Source organism: Diceros bicornis, chromosome 1 (genome assembly GCF_020826845.1).
Source record: "Diceros bicornis minor isolate mBicDic1 chromosome 1, mDicBic1.mat.cur, whole genome shotgun sequence".
NCBI lineage: Eukaryota > Metazoa > Chordata > Mammalia > Perissodactyla > Rhinocerotidae > Diceros > Diceros bicornis.
In genome coordinates this window covers 57,896,352-57,913,069 of record NC_080740.1, presented here as the reverse complement: position 1 = coordinate 57,913,069, position 16,718 = coordinate 57,896,352, and the positions used below count along the sequence as shown (strand labels likewise).

The 16,718-nt window shown below is 42.0% G+C and overlaps 1 protein-coding gene across 1 annotated transcript in view; it reads right to left on the bottom strand.

The window, feature by feature from the left end:
* Positions 1–14,297, bottom strand: part of UBE2D2 (ubiquitin conjugating enzyme E2 D2) — a 61,959-nt gene extending 47,662 nt beyond the window's left edge. The window contains exon 1 of the mRNA XM_058541753.1: positions 14,018–14,297. Within this exon, the coding sequence (XP_058397736.1) occupies positions 14,018–14,041 (24 nt within the window). The 5' untranslated portion in view covers positions 14,042–14,297. The remainder of the gene's footprint in view (positions 1–14,017) is intronic.
* Positions 14,298–16,718: the final 2,421 nt, after the last annotated feature.

Sequence of the window (16,718 nt, the reverse complement as noted above, 5' to 3'; positions counted from 1 at the left end):
CCTATCTCAGGCTCTAAGAGGAGAGATCAAGTCATGTTTACCGTCTGGCCTAAGAAACTAATAGCTCCTTTTCAAATGCCTATAAACACTGTTAGTTTCACGTTGTTCCTCAAAGTCTGAACAATTTTTTTAACCTTGTATTAATGTTGCATGTGACCGCATACAATTTAATTTCCACATCTATAGATTCAACAATAGAGGAACTAAAATAAGAGATATATAATGAAAAAAAAGTTACTGCAAAAGCATGTTTTGGGATTGCCACTGTAAGTTCAACTGATTTTATACATTAGAGATTTGTCCTGTAATGATGAAAATAAAGAGTATAACTATTTCTCTCTTTTTTTTTTTTTGAGGAAGATTGGCCCTGAGCTAACATCTGCTGCCAATCTTCAACTTTTTCCTTTTCTCCCCAAAGCCCCCAGTACACAGGTGTATACTCTAGTTGTAGGTCTTTCCAGTTCTATGTGGGACAACCCCTCACCATGGCTTGATGAGCGGTGAGTAGGCTCGCGCCCAGGATCCGAACCGGTGAACCCTGGGCCGCCAAAGTGGAACACGCAAACTGAACCGCTGTGGCACCAGGCCAGCCCCTCAACTATTTCTCTTTTGAAAAGGAATTTTTTTGTGTGTGTGAGGAAGATCAGCCCTGAGCTAACATCCATGCTAATCCTTCTCTTTTTGCTGAGGAAGACCGGCTCTGAGCTAACATCTATTGCCAATCCTCCTCCTTTTTTTCCCCCCAAAGCCCCAGTAGATAGTTGTATGTCATAGCTGCACATCCTTCTAGTTGCTGCATGTGGGACGCGGCCTCAGCATGGCTGGACAAGCGGTGCGTCGGTGCACGCCCGGGATCCGAACCCGGGACGCCAGTAGCGGAGCGCGTGCACTCAACCACTAAGCCACGGGGCCGGCCCTGAAAAGGCATTTAAATTTTTGTCTTAAACCAATTTAATCAGTGTTTTAAACATTTTGGAAATAGTCTCAAATCAACCTTGAAATTGATATACTAAATACCATGGCAAGTCACAATTTTAAAAAGAGCTCACAAATATGTATGATATACTCCTGGTAAGCACAATAATTTCAAAGTGGATTTTATTATTTCTAGTCAACAAGTGAAGCATAATGCTTAAAGTCACAAATAACCTTTCAATGGACAGGAATCTGACCTACTACTAAACTCAGTGATGATATGTTATTACTCTGATGCAATGGATGAAGTAGGGGAGGTTTCACAAGTAATTCCCCATCACCTACAACAATGCATCCGTATCAAAACATGAATAATATTTCTAAATACGCAAAGACCAAGCTCATAAATTACCAGAAGAAGCCATCACTCCTAACTTAACTTTAACAAAAGCTAAATTAGGTAGGTCTGAATCTTAAGCTGGGCCATAAGTACACAGGCGTTGGTCATATCAGTGTCTAAAACTTTTTGTATACATAAACTATTTCATTATAAAACATAAGTTTTGGGACTTTTAATCATGGTTGTTTACAACTATTTCTAAGAATGGAGACTAGTTTATACAGGTTACTACAGTTATCAAAATTGTCTCAGAATAATAATACTAAACTAAAATTGTCGTCTTAGTTTTCTCCAAGAATGGGCTATAGAAAATGCCATATTCCCTAACTGGGAAAAGTGCTATGTGGTCACCACCACTACTCTACCTGTTTGGTGAACTTACTCTATCTGCTTTAAGTAATGTTGTACATGACTAACACTATTATTTTAAAAAGTTTTGGGTCAGCCCCATGGCTTAGTGGTTAAGTGCGTGCGCTCCACTACTGGCGGCCCGGGTTCGGATCCCGGGCGTGCACCGACGCACCGCTTCTCCGGCCATGCTGAGGCCATGTCCCACACACAGCAACTAGAAGGATGTGCAACTATGACATACAACTATCTACTGGGGCTTTCGGGAAAAAAAGGGAGGAGGATTGGCAATAGATGTTAGCTCAGAGTCAGTCTTCCTCAGCAAAAAGAAGAGGATTAGCATGGACGTTAGCTCAGGGCTGATCTTCCTCACAAAAAAAAAAGTTTTTATCCAAATGTTTACGTCAAATAAGAAGTCTTTTATTTTTTACCTTTTAAAAAAAAATAGTGAGGGCATCCATGGGTGGTGGATGGGCATGATCCAGTGCAGGATGTCCAAGTCAGGAGAGAGTTAAGAAGAGTATCCCCAGGGGAGGGGGGAACAAGAATGGTATCTATGCAGGTGGGCCACAGAAATGGGAGGTTGATTATATACAGGGGAACAAATCAAATGAGCAAATATATTAAGAATAATAGAAGCCAGGTTTTTCATTGTCAGAAAAGGAATACCAATACTGAAAGGATGAAATATAAACTAAACCCCATGGTACTGGACTGGAATTAGAAGTACCAGTGTGAATTCATGGTTTTTGATATATATAGATAAAAGTAAATATACATGGAGATGTGTGTTTATGTGTGTGTATATACATATACACATATTCTCTAGCTACATCCACTGATTATACTGAGAAAGATTGGAAGTAGTGAGATTCCAAGAGCACTGAGCACACCTAGCATCCAGATCTTGGTTTCTAAATAACATTCTCCACTAAAAAGAACTCAGGATCCTTGGAAAAACAGATGATTACAGGGTTAGAGCCGGGGAAGTAGAAGAAAAAGCCAGAAACATCTTGTTGTGCCAGGACGTAAAGAAGTGCTCAAAGAATGATGGGGGAGAAAAAGAGCAAATCCAGGTCATATTGAGCGTTAAAATAAGTGATAATAAATTATTATAACCCATCTGAATAAAATAGGAAATCATGAGTCCATACAAATATAAATTTAAAAATGAAAAAGTTAAAAATTTTGAGTAACAGTGTGGTACCCAGACTCCAAGATGGCTCCCAATGATCCTTTACTTCTAGTATTCACACCCTTGTGTAGTCCTCTCTCCCACATTGTACCAGTGGGAGGAATCTGTGACACCAACAGAATGTGGCAGAAGTGATGGTAAAACTTCTGAGATTAGGTTATAAAAGATACTGTGGGCTTTCATTTGGTTGCTCTCTCTCTCTCGGATCACTCTGAGGGAAGCCAGGCCACTTAGGCAGCCCTATGGAGAGACCCACATGGGGAAGAAATGAGTCCCTCAGTCCAACAACCCACAAGGAACTGAAAGATGCCAACAACCATGGGAGTGAGCTTGGAAGGGGATCCTCTGGCCTTCAGAGAACTGCAAACCCAGGCAACAGCTTGGCTGCAAGCTCAAAAAAGACCCTGAGCCAGAACCACCTAGCTATAAGTCATTCTCAGATTACTGATCTTCAGAAACTATGTGATAATAAATGTCTTTTGTTTTAAGCAGCTAAGTTTTGGGGTACCTTTTAATGCAGAAATAGATAAATAATACAAACAGGATAAGTACATATTCTCAAAGTGTCTCCCAACAAATTACTTATTCATTATAAAGGGAAAAAGAATAACTCTATAGTAGGGAACTCCGGTAGACATCACCTTAATCAAGCAATAGAAGTGAAAATTCTCAGTAATGGGTCAAACTGAAATTGCATACCTGACATAACGCAATGAAAAAAGAATCTAACCAAAATCATGCACCACTTGATCGCATGAAAAGAGAGGGACACAGTATTGCTTCTGTGACATTCTTGAGAAAGATGCATGACCTAAATCTGATCACGAAGAAACATCAGACAAACCCAAACAGAGGGGACATTCTGCAAAATAACTGGACTGTAATTTTTTTTATTTTATTTATTTTTTTTTGTGAGGAAGATCAGCCCTGAGCTAACATCTAATGCCAATCCTCCTCTTTCTGCAGAGGAAGGCTGGCCCTGGGCTAACATCCGTGCCCATCTTCCTCTACTTTATATGGGACCCTGCCACAGCATGGCTTGACAAGCGGTGCATTGGTGTGCGCCCAGGATCCGAACCTGCGAACCCTCGGGCCTCCAAAGCGGAGCGCAAGCACTTAACTGCTGCACCACCGGGCCCGCCCCGGACTGTAATTTTTAAAAGCATCAAGGTCATGAAGCCAAGGCAAGGTTAAGGAATTGAAGGAGACTATAGAGAGATAACTAAATGCAATATAACTCTGGACTGGATTCTATCCTATAAAGGACATCGTTGGAACAACTGGCAAAACTTGAATGGGGTCTCACGATTAGATGGCAGTAAGATCTCAATGAAAATTTCCTAATATTAATGGTTGTATTGTGATTATGTAGCAGAATGTTCTTGTTTGTAAGAAATATACATTAAAGTATTTGGGGTCGATGAGGCATCATGCTGACAACTTACTCTAAAATGGTTAAAGGAAAGAAGGTTCTAGGTGTTGTATTTGCAACTTTTCTGTATGTTTGAGATTGTTTCAAAATTTTAGAAAGTTAAAAAAAAGCCAAACCAGAAAAGCCCAAAGGCAATTACAGCAGTCATTTGACTAGATTTTGGTGATTAGATGGTATATTGGATTGAATGGTCCCCAAAAAGATATGTGCCACATCTTAATTCCTGGGACCTGTGCAAGTTACCTTATTTGGAAAAAGGATCTTTGCAGATGTAATTAAATTAAGAATATTGGGATAAGATCATCTTGGATTACCTGGGTGAGCCCTAAATTTAATATCAAGTGTCCTTATAAGAGATAAAAGAGAAGACATACACACAGAGGAGAAGGTAATGTGAAGATGAAAGCAGAGACTGGAGTCATGTGGCCATGAACCAAGGAAGCTAACAGCCACCAGAAGCTGGAAGAGGCAAGGAAAAGATTCTCCCATAGAGCCTCCAGAGAGAGTGTGGCCCTGCTGATACACTGATTTCAGACTTCTGGCCTCTAGAACCGTGCAAGAATAGATTTCTATTGTTTTAAGCCACTCAGATTTTGGAAATTTATTACAGCAGCCCCATGAAACCAATATAGATGGTATAAATAACAGGACATTTAATCTAAAGAAAACCACTCATTCCCATTAGTATACTATTATTTTAAGAAATCTATTTCTAAATTGATTTCATTGTTGCTTCTGTAAAACTTAACTTTCATTTAAAATTTTTTATCTGATTATAAGCCCCTAAGAAGTTGGCAAAGGAGGGCTACCACTTTTATTGGCATGGTGCTCTACAGGTGGTGGGCAGAAGTGCTCAAGGGACAGCAGCAGATACTTCTACTACGAGATAATGTTAAGAGAACTGTTTTCACTTCTAGACCTACAAAAATATCACAAGTATTAGAAACATATTAAGGCAACAATATTTTGAAGTTTGTTAAAGAAAAAATTTGGAATTCAGTCCCTTTTTCCATTTAGAAATATTATAAAAGATTACTTGCATAACATCAGTATGTGTTTTTTTTCCTTTTCTTTTTGATTGGGGTGGCAATGAAGTGAAATGCTAAACAGACACAACACTGACACCTAAGATTTCAAGATTCTACCAATTCCATGGGTCAACATTACTGGGCAAAGTCACAGTGATAATTAATACTAAAAACTACCTTTTAGGGCCAGCCCCGTGGCTTAGCGGTTAAGTGCGCGTGCTCCGCTGCTGGTGGCCCCGGTTCGGATCCCGGGCGCGCACTGACGCACCGCTTCTCTGGCCATGCTGAGGCCGCGTCCCACATACAGCAACTAGAAGGATGTGCAACTATGACATACAACTATCTACTGGGGCTTTGGGGGAAAAAATAAATAAATAAGTAAAATTATTAGAAAAAAAACCTACCTTTTATGTAGTCCATATTTTTTTCCTCCTCATCCCCCAGAGGCTTGCAGGGTATGCAACACTATCCCCACTACATAGACAAGGAAGTTGAGGCTAAAGAAAATCAGTGGAGTGACTTGCCTAAGGCCACAGGATTAGAACATGACTCAGTAGGCATGCTCCTCCAAAATCCTACTATTTTTTTCCCACCACACCACTTGCCATTGGCATTCGCTGAATGTTATGGGCAAAAACTGAATGCCTACTATGTGTCGGGTACCGGGAATATAACTAATAAGACAGGGACTTTGTCCAGGAGAGCTCGGTCTAGAGGGAGAAATAATCACGTCTACATACTAAGAAACAGTTCTATAGTGGAACCCTACTGCCTGCATGCCTGGGGCATGCTTCACAGAGAAGCCATTTCTGGGTCTCCAGGGATGAATAAAGAATTCAGAAGGAGGAGGGGGTGGGGTAAAAAGACATTCTCTGTATACGGAAAAGCACAAAGACTAAAGGAAAATGATTCCGAGAAGAATCAATTGGAACTGTTTAAATTACAGCAGTATTTCTCATGAGCTACTAATATGTATTACAGGAATTAAGGCGGCAATTTTTTTTGTCCTAATTTTTATCCACTTTTAATATATGTTTTTAAAAATACTACATATTTCTGCAGATTTAAAGCAATAATTTCTCTCAAGAAACTTGCATACCACAAAGCAAATGATGTCCATCTGTGTTCTGATGCACAAACAGCATTTAACCATGGGCACTGTCTACTTCACTCCACTGATCTAGCCTATTTCTTGTCATAATTCAATATATATTTGAGAAGTTATTTAATCAAAGTTTATTTATATATTTCTACTTTACTAACCCATTCTCCACGGACTTATAGCTAGAATACGGAAGTTTTAAATAAAAAGCAGAGTCCTTTGATTCTTAAGCCCAAAAAGTCAGATAACTTTAAAATAAACATAAGCAAAGCATAGACTTCTATTTTTTTTTAAATTAGGTGACCTGTCTGTCCATGAGACAATTAATACTGTTGGTAGTAGCCTAACTGCATGAATATTGCAAAATATGTAGTTCGTATTCTTTCTTTTGCTACAGTGCACTGCTTCAAATTTTCATATTATACTGTAATGAAAACAATATACAGTAACACATTTAATGCAGAACCTGATGAAGATCACTTTTTTTTAAATAATTTTATTTATTTATTTTTCCCCCAAAGCCCCAGTAGATAGTTGTATGTCATAGCTGCACATCCTTCTAGTTGCTGTATGTGGGACGTGGCCTCAGCATGGCCGGAGAAGCAGTGCGTCGGTGCGCGCCCGGGATTCGAACCCCGGCCGCCAGTAGCGGAGCGTGCGCACTTAACTGCTAAGCCACGGGGCCGGCCCTGAAAAGTGTTCTAATAAAGTTGGGAAACACTAGATGAGGAAGGAGGAGATAGCAATTGATCAGAAGCTAAGGGAAATCAGTGATAACCACTTTGTTACAAAATTTAAATAAAAACTGACCGTAACCATTGAATTTGACAACTAAGTAATCATCAGTGACCTGACTAAACAGTCCAGAACAATCAATAGACTATTCTTTCAAGAATTTTGGCACTGAAATGCCAGAGATGGAAGGGATAAAGAGGAGGAAGGAATTAGCTCTAGTGGGGGAGGGGAGAAGAAAAGGTTTTTTTGTTGTTTTTTAGGATGGGGGAAATCTTGGATAAGTTTGGATGCTGAGGAGAGTTAGTAGAGAAGAGACTGGAACAAGAGAGCAGGGACAATTACTAGCGAGCAAAGACCAGGCAGAAAGAATAGGATGGAAAGCAAAAGTTAGTTTGGCAAAGGGAAAAGTATAGCTTCTCCAGAGACAAGAGGGAAGAGCAACGACTAAAGTAAATTTGGAGCAATGGCCAGCTCTACTGTCAAGTCCGCATGCATCTGAATCCTAGCTCTTCCTACCATAACCATATAATCACAGGCAAGTTTGTTTACTTCTCCAAGTCGCCGTTTTCTCATCTAATTTGGGGAGAACAGAATTCTCATAGGGTTGTTCGGAAGACTGAGTAATTCTGATACAAAGTCAGTACTCTAAGGATGGCAGCTGTGGGGTTTTACTTTTGTTTTGAAAGGCCTCAAAGGAAATCTCAAAGAATTTACACGTAAGATTTCTATTTTCTCTGTAGAATAAGTAATTAGGCACCTACTGAGATTAAAACAGTGTTTAAGGAAGCAGGACAGTGATTCTTAATCTTTTGGAAAGATTAAAAAACCCATTTGACTCTGATGAAAAGATATATGGAAGCTAGAACATTCAAAATTTGCACAGAAGTCTGATACCAGGGGCCGGCCCGGTGGCGCAAGCGGTTAAGTGCGCGCGCTCCGCTGCGGCGGCCCGGGGTTCGCTGGTTCGGATCCCGGGCGCGCACAGACGCACTGCTTGGTAAGCCATGCTGTGGCGGCGTCCCATATAAAGTGGAGGAAGATAGGCACAGATGTTAGCCCAGGGCCGTCTTCCTCAGCAAAAAAAAAAAAAGAGGAGGATTGGCGGATGTTAGCTCAGGGCTGATCGCCTCACAAAAAAAAAAAAAAAAAAAGTCTGATACCATACTTACATTAATAGTAACAGAGATAAGGATTGAGTGAATTCCAGCGAAAAAGATGAAACAAATTAGCAAATAGTCCTATGGAGTACTGGACTCCAACAATAAAACAAACTTTGAGGAAAAGATCTTCTGGTTCCAGGGCACAGTTTAAACACCCAATTGTTTGGACAAAACAAACAAACAAACAAACAAACAAAAGACGGCATTCTCTGGGTTTACATACCTAACAGCTATGCAAGGGTATATGGCCTACCTGAAAAGACAGTGGACAGTCAAGAAATCCAGGTTCTTGATCCAGCCCTAGTAAGTCACATGACAGTAGCTCTGAGATGCGGTGCAGTGTTAACATTTTATGATTCATTTTTTTTTTTGCTGAGGAAGATTTGCCTTGAGCTAACATCCACTGCCAATCTTCCTCTTTTTGTATGTGACCTGCCGCCACAGCATGGCCACTGACAGAAGAGTGGTGTAGGTCCGCACCCGGGAACTGAACCCAGGCCACCAAAGCGGAGCGCACCGAACTTAACCACAAGCCCACTGGGGCTGGCCCCATTTTATGATTCTACTACTTGAAATCTGTAGACAGAAGAACAAATGTTCTACTTTATTTTCCCATGTCATAGTTTAATCTGATTTTGAAGGTTAGCTTGGGACTCTAACTACCAAAACTTTATTTCTACAGAAAAAACAAGTGTGCTCCTGCATTTCTGGGATGAGGCTGCAGAAGTTCCTGGCAGCATCAGGCATGAGTCAGGTATTCCTATCCTGGGAACCGCCTAGAATATTTTAGCAGCCCTCTCTCTCTCTGAACTAAAATATCCAGAATTGGACTTTGTCAAAACTTCCTCTTTGTCACTCAGCAGTACAGTAATACACACTGGGAGACTTTAAAGAAAACCTAGACTTATTAACCGTTATCCTTCAATGATGGTTGTTTAAATTACAGTTAAATAGCAACCTGGAAGAGCGAAAGAAAGTTTCTCAATTCAATGAAACTTTGTAAAGCAAAGAATCCTTTTCTAATGAAAAAAAAAAAAATCTTCCCAGAGATTTCAAGAAGCTTATCTTTCAGAGTAAGAAGGTATGTCTGCTTTCTAAGATACAGCTAATTCAAACAGCCATCTTCAGCCAATCATTTATTACATTAAAGCTCCCAGGGCTGGCCCCAAGGCTTAGCGGTTAAGTGCGCGCGCTCCGCTGCTGGCGGCCCGGGTTCGGATCCCGGGCGCGCACCGACGCACCACTTCTCCGGCCATGCTGAGGCCGCGTCCCACATACAGCAACTAGAAGGATGTGCAGCTATGACATACAACTATGTACTGGGGCTTTGGGGGGGAAAAAATAAATAAATAAAATCTTAAAAAAAAAAAAAAAAAGCTCCCAGTACTCCACAGGACTATTTGCTAATTTGTTTCATCATTTTGATTGGAATTCATTAAATCCTTATCTCTGATAATATTAATGTAATGTATGGTATCACACTTCTAGTACAGTATTTTAAAATAATCTTTTTTTTAAAATTTAGTACTGTTACAGTGTTACAACTCCTTTCCCATATCCTTAAGAATCATCCTTTGGTAATCTCCCAATCTTAGACATTTTGAAAGTATGTGGTCTACAGAAAGATGATTCATAACATGAAACACATCATAATGAAGTTAAGAGTAAGACATAAATTTCTACTGGGGGATCAACGCATCTACTAAATTGGCTTTCCCTATGACCTCACACATAACCATACAAAATTTCAGCAAAGTTAACTAGAAGTTTACGAAAAACTACTTAATCTTGCCCATCTACATAAAGTAATATTTTGAAACCTTTAAAAGATAGAAAGTAATGTTTAAATGATTTAATCCTTATACCCTTGATTACTTATTGAACCTCAATCTTTTGTTATTTTTAATTCACATATTAAACTGATGCCTACCAATCTACCAAAAAAGTGTTGTTGTTTTTTTAACTTGAATTGGTTGCCAAAAATCTGGATTTGCAGCTTCCCTTAAAAAAAAAAAAAAAAAGGAAGATCTGGCAACATTGGGCCCACAGATCCTGGCAATAGCAACATTTGGAGGGAGCTGGGTAGCAGCTGCCCTCTTCTGATAGCACATGCAATTTCTAGTTCCCCCCAATTGTCTTTGCTCACTTTGGTTACCTGACTGGCCTTTATAGCCATCAGAGTTTGAAATCTTTTATTTTACTGAAAAATTTTTTTTTTTGTCTCTTGAGGTGCCTTAAAAGCTAGCCATAAAAATCTTTATCACAGACATAGAATAAACTAAGCGTTGATCCTGGCATTAAAGGTATATATACCAGGGGCTGGCCCTGTGGCTTAGCGGTTAAGTGCACATGCTCCCGCTACTGGCGGCCCAGGTTCGGATCCCGGGCGCGCACGGAGGCACTGCTTCTCCGGCCATGCTGAGGCGGCATCCCACATACAGTAACTAGCAGGATGCGCAACTATGACATACAACTATCTACTGGGGCTTTGGGGAGAAAAAGGAGGAGGATTGGCAATAGATGTTAGCTCAGAGCCGGTCTTCCTCAGCAAAAAGAGGAGCATTGGCACAGACATTAGCTCAGGGCTGATCTTCCTCACCAAAAAAAAAAAGAAAAGAAAAAAAGCTATATATACCAAAGGTTAACTATAACTAGCAAGATACCATTAAAATATACAAGGCGCTATTACTGTTAAGAGCTTTTAGTATCCTCAGTTTGGTCTGTCTACAACTCCTCAAAGAATCAAGATATTCAGCCCTTTATCTTTCCCACGAATAAAGAAATTAACCCTGTATTTCAATATTACGGCACTCTAAGAGCCCCAAAAAGAGCTCCTGCATCTGTATAACAAAGTAAAGACGAAAAACAGGAAGCAAGTTAAAAAGGTCTCTGATCAGCCTAACAGACCACACAGTTCACAGAACACATGAAGCTCTCTTCACTCAGAGCCTACTGGATCTTATTTTAGACATAATTTTAATAAGCTCTGTGATCTGGTTTCCCAGCCCACAACAGATGAGATGCAACCAACTGGAAAAGGGCTGGGGGTGGTGCTGCTAGAGGCAGACACTCAAAGCATCAAAATCAAAGCTGAAGACCTACAAAGTCAGCAGAAAACCTCAAAACATAGCAGGCTGGGGCCACTTAGTATAGATACAAATAATCCCAAAGGGTCCCAATCCCTGCACAGACCTATACTGGATGTTCATAATGACTCTCTTTGGTACACTCTGTTAAAGCACAGGTCAGGAGAACTAAAAGTGTGTATCAAAATCAAATCCATCAAAAGTTTTTCCCAAAAAAGACACGGCATTAAAAGGACTGTCAAATTCACAGAACACTATTTCCCTCTGTCAAAGAAACAAGATATTGAATTCCTAAAGATGACACGTAAAATGTATTTGTTCTTAGCAAAATTTTATTAGAACCCAGAGGCAACAGTTCATGATATCTAAAGTTGAGAGGGTATTTAAGCAGAACTATTTTTTTCAGAGAATGATAAGTGGGAAGGTTCAAGACTAAGATCAATTAAAGTAAGTCTTTTGGGGATTCCATTATAGATAGATTACTAGGTTAAGGATAAGATATGACTGGTCTTATTCATACCTATGTCAGTCTGCATTCAACTTATAATTGATGTCATACAAAAAGTCTGAAAAAAGAAAATGATCTCCATTTTGTTTTCACAATCTTATTGACTAGTACACCAAAAACAAATTTTATTTTTTTTAATTCCTGGCAGTCTCAGAAGTCAAGCCATACTTTGATTAGGGCTCCAGGTTATAAACCAGGGAGAAAAAAGGTTACTACTGAGTTTTAAAGGTTCAAATTATCACTATCTAAACTTGATTTTCTGTATTAAAATTTTATAAGGGCATATTTTAGAGACAATCTAGTGACTATGTAGTAACTCAAAAAAAAAAACCATATTATTGGGAGAAAATATATTAAAAAACTAAAACGCATGTTTTGAGTGCTATTTCTCTCTGAAAAAACACACCTATCAATCAATGTAGAGATTAAAGGCTACATTTCTTGATATGTAAGTTATCACACATTATACTCACAATTCTTCAGGTTTTAAAATAAGAGCACAATCTTCTACAGGTATGATCTCAAGTTGATAACTTCCCAATTAGACTCTATAAGAGCCTAGTAACTACTAAAAGCCTTAAAAATGCATACATATTGTTACTTGGATGACCATTCCTCAGTGTGCTCCTGCCCCTTAAATGGTTCTTTAAGAGATCTTTGGTTAAGGTTCAAGCTTTTTTAACAAATAACCTGTTTCATTTTAGTACAAGATTTACTCTAACGTCTGCCCTTTTCCATTCGTTAGAAATCAAAGTCAAAAGAAGTTGGTAAGGATCTAACCTAATTTACAGTAACCACTGGGATTACTTCCACATTAACGGTCTTTGAGCAAGAATGAAATGAAGACCAACTGCTGAGCTGAGGTGTTTACACTGTCCAACAATCTGCATTTTCACTGAGTGTAACGCAAAGTGAAAATTGGTTCTCTTCCCCTTGCATTTCCATCCCATCCTTGAGGATGGATGATCCCAGGATCTACTTCTTACTAAGTGGTTAGAGATTTAATACAACCTCTCCGAGTAGCCAAGTGAAACACCAAACAAAAATCACCAGTGGTGCTTCCTCACTTCTACGGAAAAAAACGTGATACTGAGAGGCACTAAAAGGTGTGTGTGGGGGGCGCTAAATTTTAAGCCAAGTCCATACACTAGGAGATAACTAGATGAACAACCCTTCATCTTAAAGGTAAAAGAAATCCCGCCTAATGGAAAATCTAGCAAAATCCCTTCCAAATTAAAAGGGTTTCCCTAAACATATCATCTAATTTAAGCGTTAAGATAGATCCATTTTGTGAAGAGACTGTCAAAAGAAACTTTGTGTAATTTCTCCAGTGGTTTTCAATGCTCAGGTTTCTACCTCCACCCTTATCAATTGAACAGTTTTTCTATTAGATCCATTCCCGCAAAACTGAAGTGTTAGTTTCTGACTACATATGGCAACCTCAAGGAATAAAACGCTTCTCTCTCTACTTCCCTCCTCCCTCAAAAGAGTCATATTTTTTTCCTTCTGAACTTCCTACTCTAACAGTTTCTGGACGAACAGAGTGGATAAAAGTGTGCGGCCGCCAAGAGCTAAGTGAACTCAAGAAATACTTATGGATCGCACAAAAAGGTTTCCTCCGTCTGCCTGAGATACAGGCCCCAAGCTCAGGCGGTTCTGTGGAGGAGCCAGGGCAGGTGGACGGGAGAAGGAGAACCGGCAAAGATGGGATAGAAGCCCTTTCGACCTCTGTCGATGGGGCCGCCCAACGCCCCAGCCCCAGCCCCAGCCCCCACTCCTGGCACGGCCGGACAATGGCCTCCCAGTGCAGCACTCCCAGGCCGAGGAGAGGCCCTGAGACTCCATACCACGCAACGCCTAGAAAGAAGGCCGAGGAGGAACGCCGAGCCGGCGAGCACCTCCGGCCTAAGAGCGGGCTGCGCGCCGGGGCCTCCGCGGTCGCCATCACTGGGAGTGGGGTGTGAAGGCCGCCCGGCGGGGCCATCGCCGGCAGCCGGGTCTGAAGAGGCCGCGAGCCCGGCGGAGGCGACGGCGGGAAGTGCAGGCCGCAGCCTGCTCAGCTGGCCTGCCCAGAGGCCCGAACCCACAGCCGACCTCCGGCCGCTTACCTTGTGGATTCTCTTCAGAGCCATCGTGGGAGGCGGGTGGCGGCGGCCCCCGGGGCGGGGACGGGGACAGGGGAGGGACGGGGAAGGGGCGAGGGGGCGCGAGGCCGCCTCGGTGATCGCGGGTCGGCCGGAGAAGATGGGGAGTTCGGGAGCACGGGTCCGGCAGAACGAACTGAGGGCCGGGGCCCACTTGGCTCCTGAGCCTGCCGCAGCGGTCACCACATCACCCGGCGGCGGCCCCTTTATGTGCTGCCACCCGAGCCGCCGCCGCCGCCGCCGCCGCCGCCGCCGCCGCCGCCGCCGCCGTAGCTGCCTCTTCCTCTAAAGCTCAGCGCCGCCTCCTCAGCCGCCGCGGATCCCTCCGCCGGGGAGCAAGAGCCGAGGCCTGGGGCTCGGCCGGCGCCTCTCGGTCGGCCAGCCAGAGGGACTGCCTGCTGCAGGTGGACGAAGAGACGCGCGGGCGCGCAGCCGGGCGGCGCCGCCGGGGTGGGGCCGTCGGAGCGCGGGGTGGGCCCAGGACGAGGGGCAGGTCGGAAGGCGCGGGGATTGGCGGGCCAGAGGAAGGAGGGCCGGGCCGCGCCGGCGGCGGAGGGATACGTGCTACCCCTGTGAGTATCTCACGCGCCGTCGCCGCCACGGCCGCTTGGAGGATGACGCCGCGAAGCGCAGGGAGATCTCGCGAGAGCCGTGGCGCGGGGTCGTGGATGTTTGCGCGCTGCGACCCTTGAGTACCTGGTCTTTGGTCCGCCACGCGCGTGTCATCGAAGATTAATAAACGTTTGAAGGCGAATGTTTGCCAGATCACTTGACCGTTCCCACAGCATAGACCGACCCGGGAAGAGCCATTTAGGCCCGTTGCAACGTTCCCTAAGGAGAAAGGGACTTGTCCAAGGTCACACAGCTCCACGGTGGCAAAGCTGGTACTTCCCCGAAGTCTAGGGTCTCATCAGATCCCTTTCCAGAAGCCGCCTGGTAACAGCCTAGGCACCTGCGGGAATGTGGTTCTTGGAGCCTGCCACGGGCAGCCCTGAGATGGCCTTTCCAACCAAGGTGCTACCTGAATGACAACTTCAATGTCTCAGCATGTCAGTCGTAGGAGAGGTGCCCAGACCTCGCTGAAGCTTGGTGAATTGTTACAAACAGGCACTGTACCAATTACCTCAGAAAAAACTTACACAGTGTGAGCTCCAGTAGTTAAAACAACCTTGTGTTTCATATCACCATCAGGAGCACCCTAGAAAACCTATTCTGAAGTTGTTTTTTAGGAGGTGGAGGCAAAAAGCTGATTCACTGAGCAACCACTCTGTGTCGATCCCTACACCAGGACCAGTGAGGTATAAGACCACGCCTGGGCTGGAAGTTGCTTATTATCTGGCTGGAGACACTTGCACGGGAGAATAGTAAGGAGTATTTTCCCGGGAGATGGTGCCACCTACTCAAGTGCATCCCGAGGTTTTCTGATTCTTAAGCTGTGTTCTTTCCTCCATGTGAAAGGGACGTTGAAGATCCTTGATTCTATCTCCTGAATTTAGAGAGGAGAAACTGGAGCCCCTAAGGGAAGGATCTTCCCAAAAGTCATACGGTAGGTCAGTGGCAAAATTTATACTGCCTCACCTACTGAACAGAGAAGGATGGACCGATAGGGCAGGGCCGCCGTGGGCTCAGTGAGTCAAAGAGGGGAAAACTGTATCCAGTCGTCCAGGGTGGGTATATTTGAGGTTGGAGGTGAAGAGGAACATTCCACAGCCCCAAATCTTTTCTTCCTAGGAAATATGATGAGAGAGTTACAAAAATGCCCATTGGTCAGATTTTTAAATTTTTTTCTTCAACAATAATTTTTTTTGTATTAGAAAAGCAATATATATTTGTTGTAAGAAATACAGATAGGCAAAAGGAAGGAAATAAAAGTCAACCATACTCCCATCATCCAACCCCTAACCATTTTTGATATTTGGTTTATATCCTTCCCTTTTTTCTTTTTTAGTTAAGTCTTTTTTCCTTACATATAAATACATATTTTCTTTGAAAAATGTAGGATCTTGCCATAATACTATTTGGTAATCTACCTCTTTTTTTAAAATAAAGTTTGTATATATTTAAGGTATACAACATGATGATTTGATATACATAAACATAGTGATATGATTACTACAGTCAAGATAATTAAAATATCTATCTCCTCACGTTTTGTGTGTGTGTGGTAAAAGCACCTGAAATTTTTGGTAATCTACTTTTAAAATAAACAATATATAGTGAATTTTCCTGTGCCAATACACATTTCTACCATATTTTAATGGCCACATATTCTATTATATAAATGTACTATATTTTAACTGGTCACATTTTTGGGGACATTTAAGTTGTTTCCAATTTTTACTATTAAAAATATTGCCATAATGAATATCCTGTAGTTAGTCTTTGTACAACTCTAAGAGTGCTTCTTTAGGATAAACTCCTAGAAATGAAATTGCTGCATCAAATAGTAATCAGATTTCTGCATCTATGTTCATGAGGGATATCAGTTTATAATTTTCTTTTCTTGTAACATCTTTTCCAAGTTGTCATATCAAGGTTATCCTGGCCTCATAAAACAAATTGGGAAGTGTTCCCTCCTCTGTGTCCTGAAAGAGTTTGTGTAGGATTGTTATTTTTTTTCTTCCTTAAATAAATATTTGGTAGAATTCACCAATGAAGCCATCTG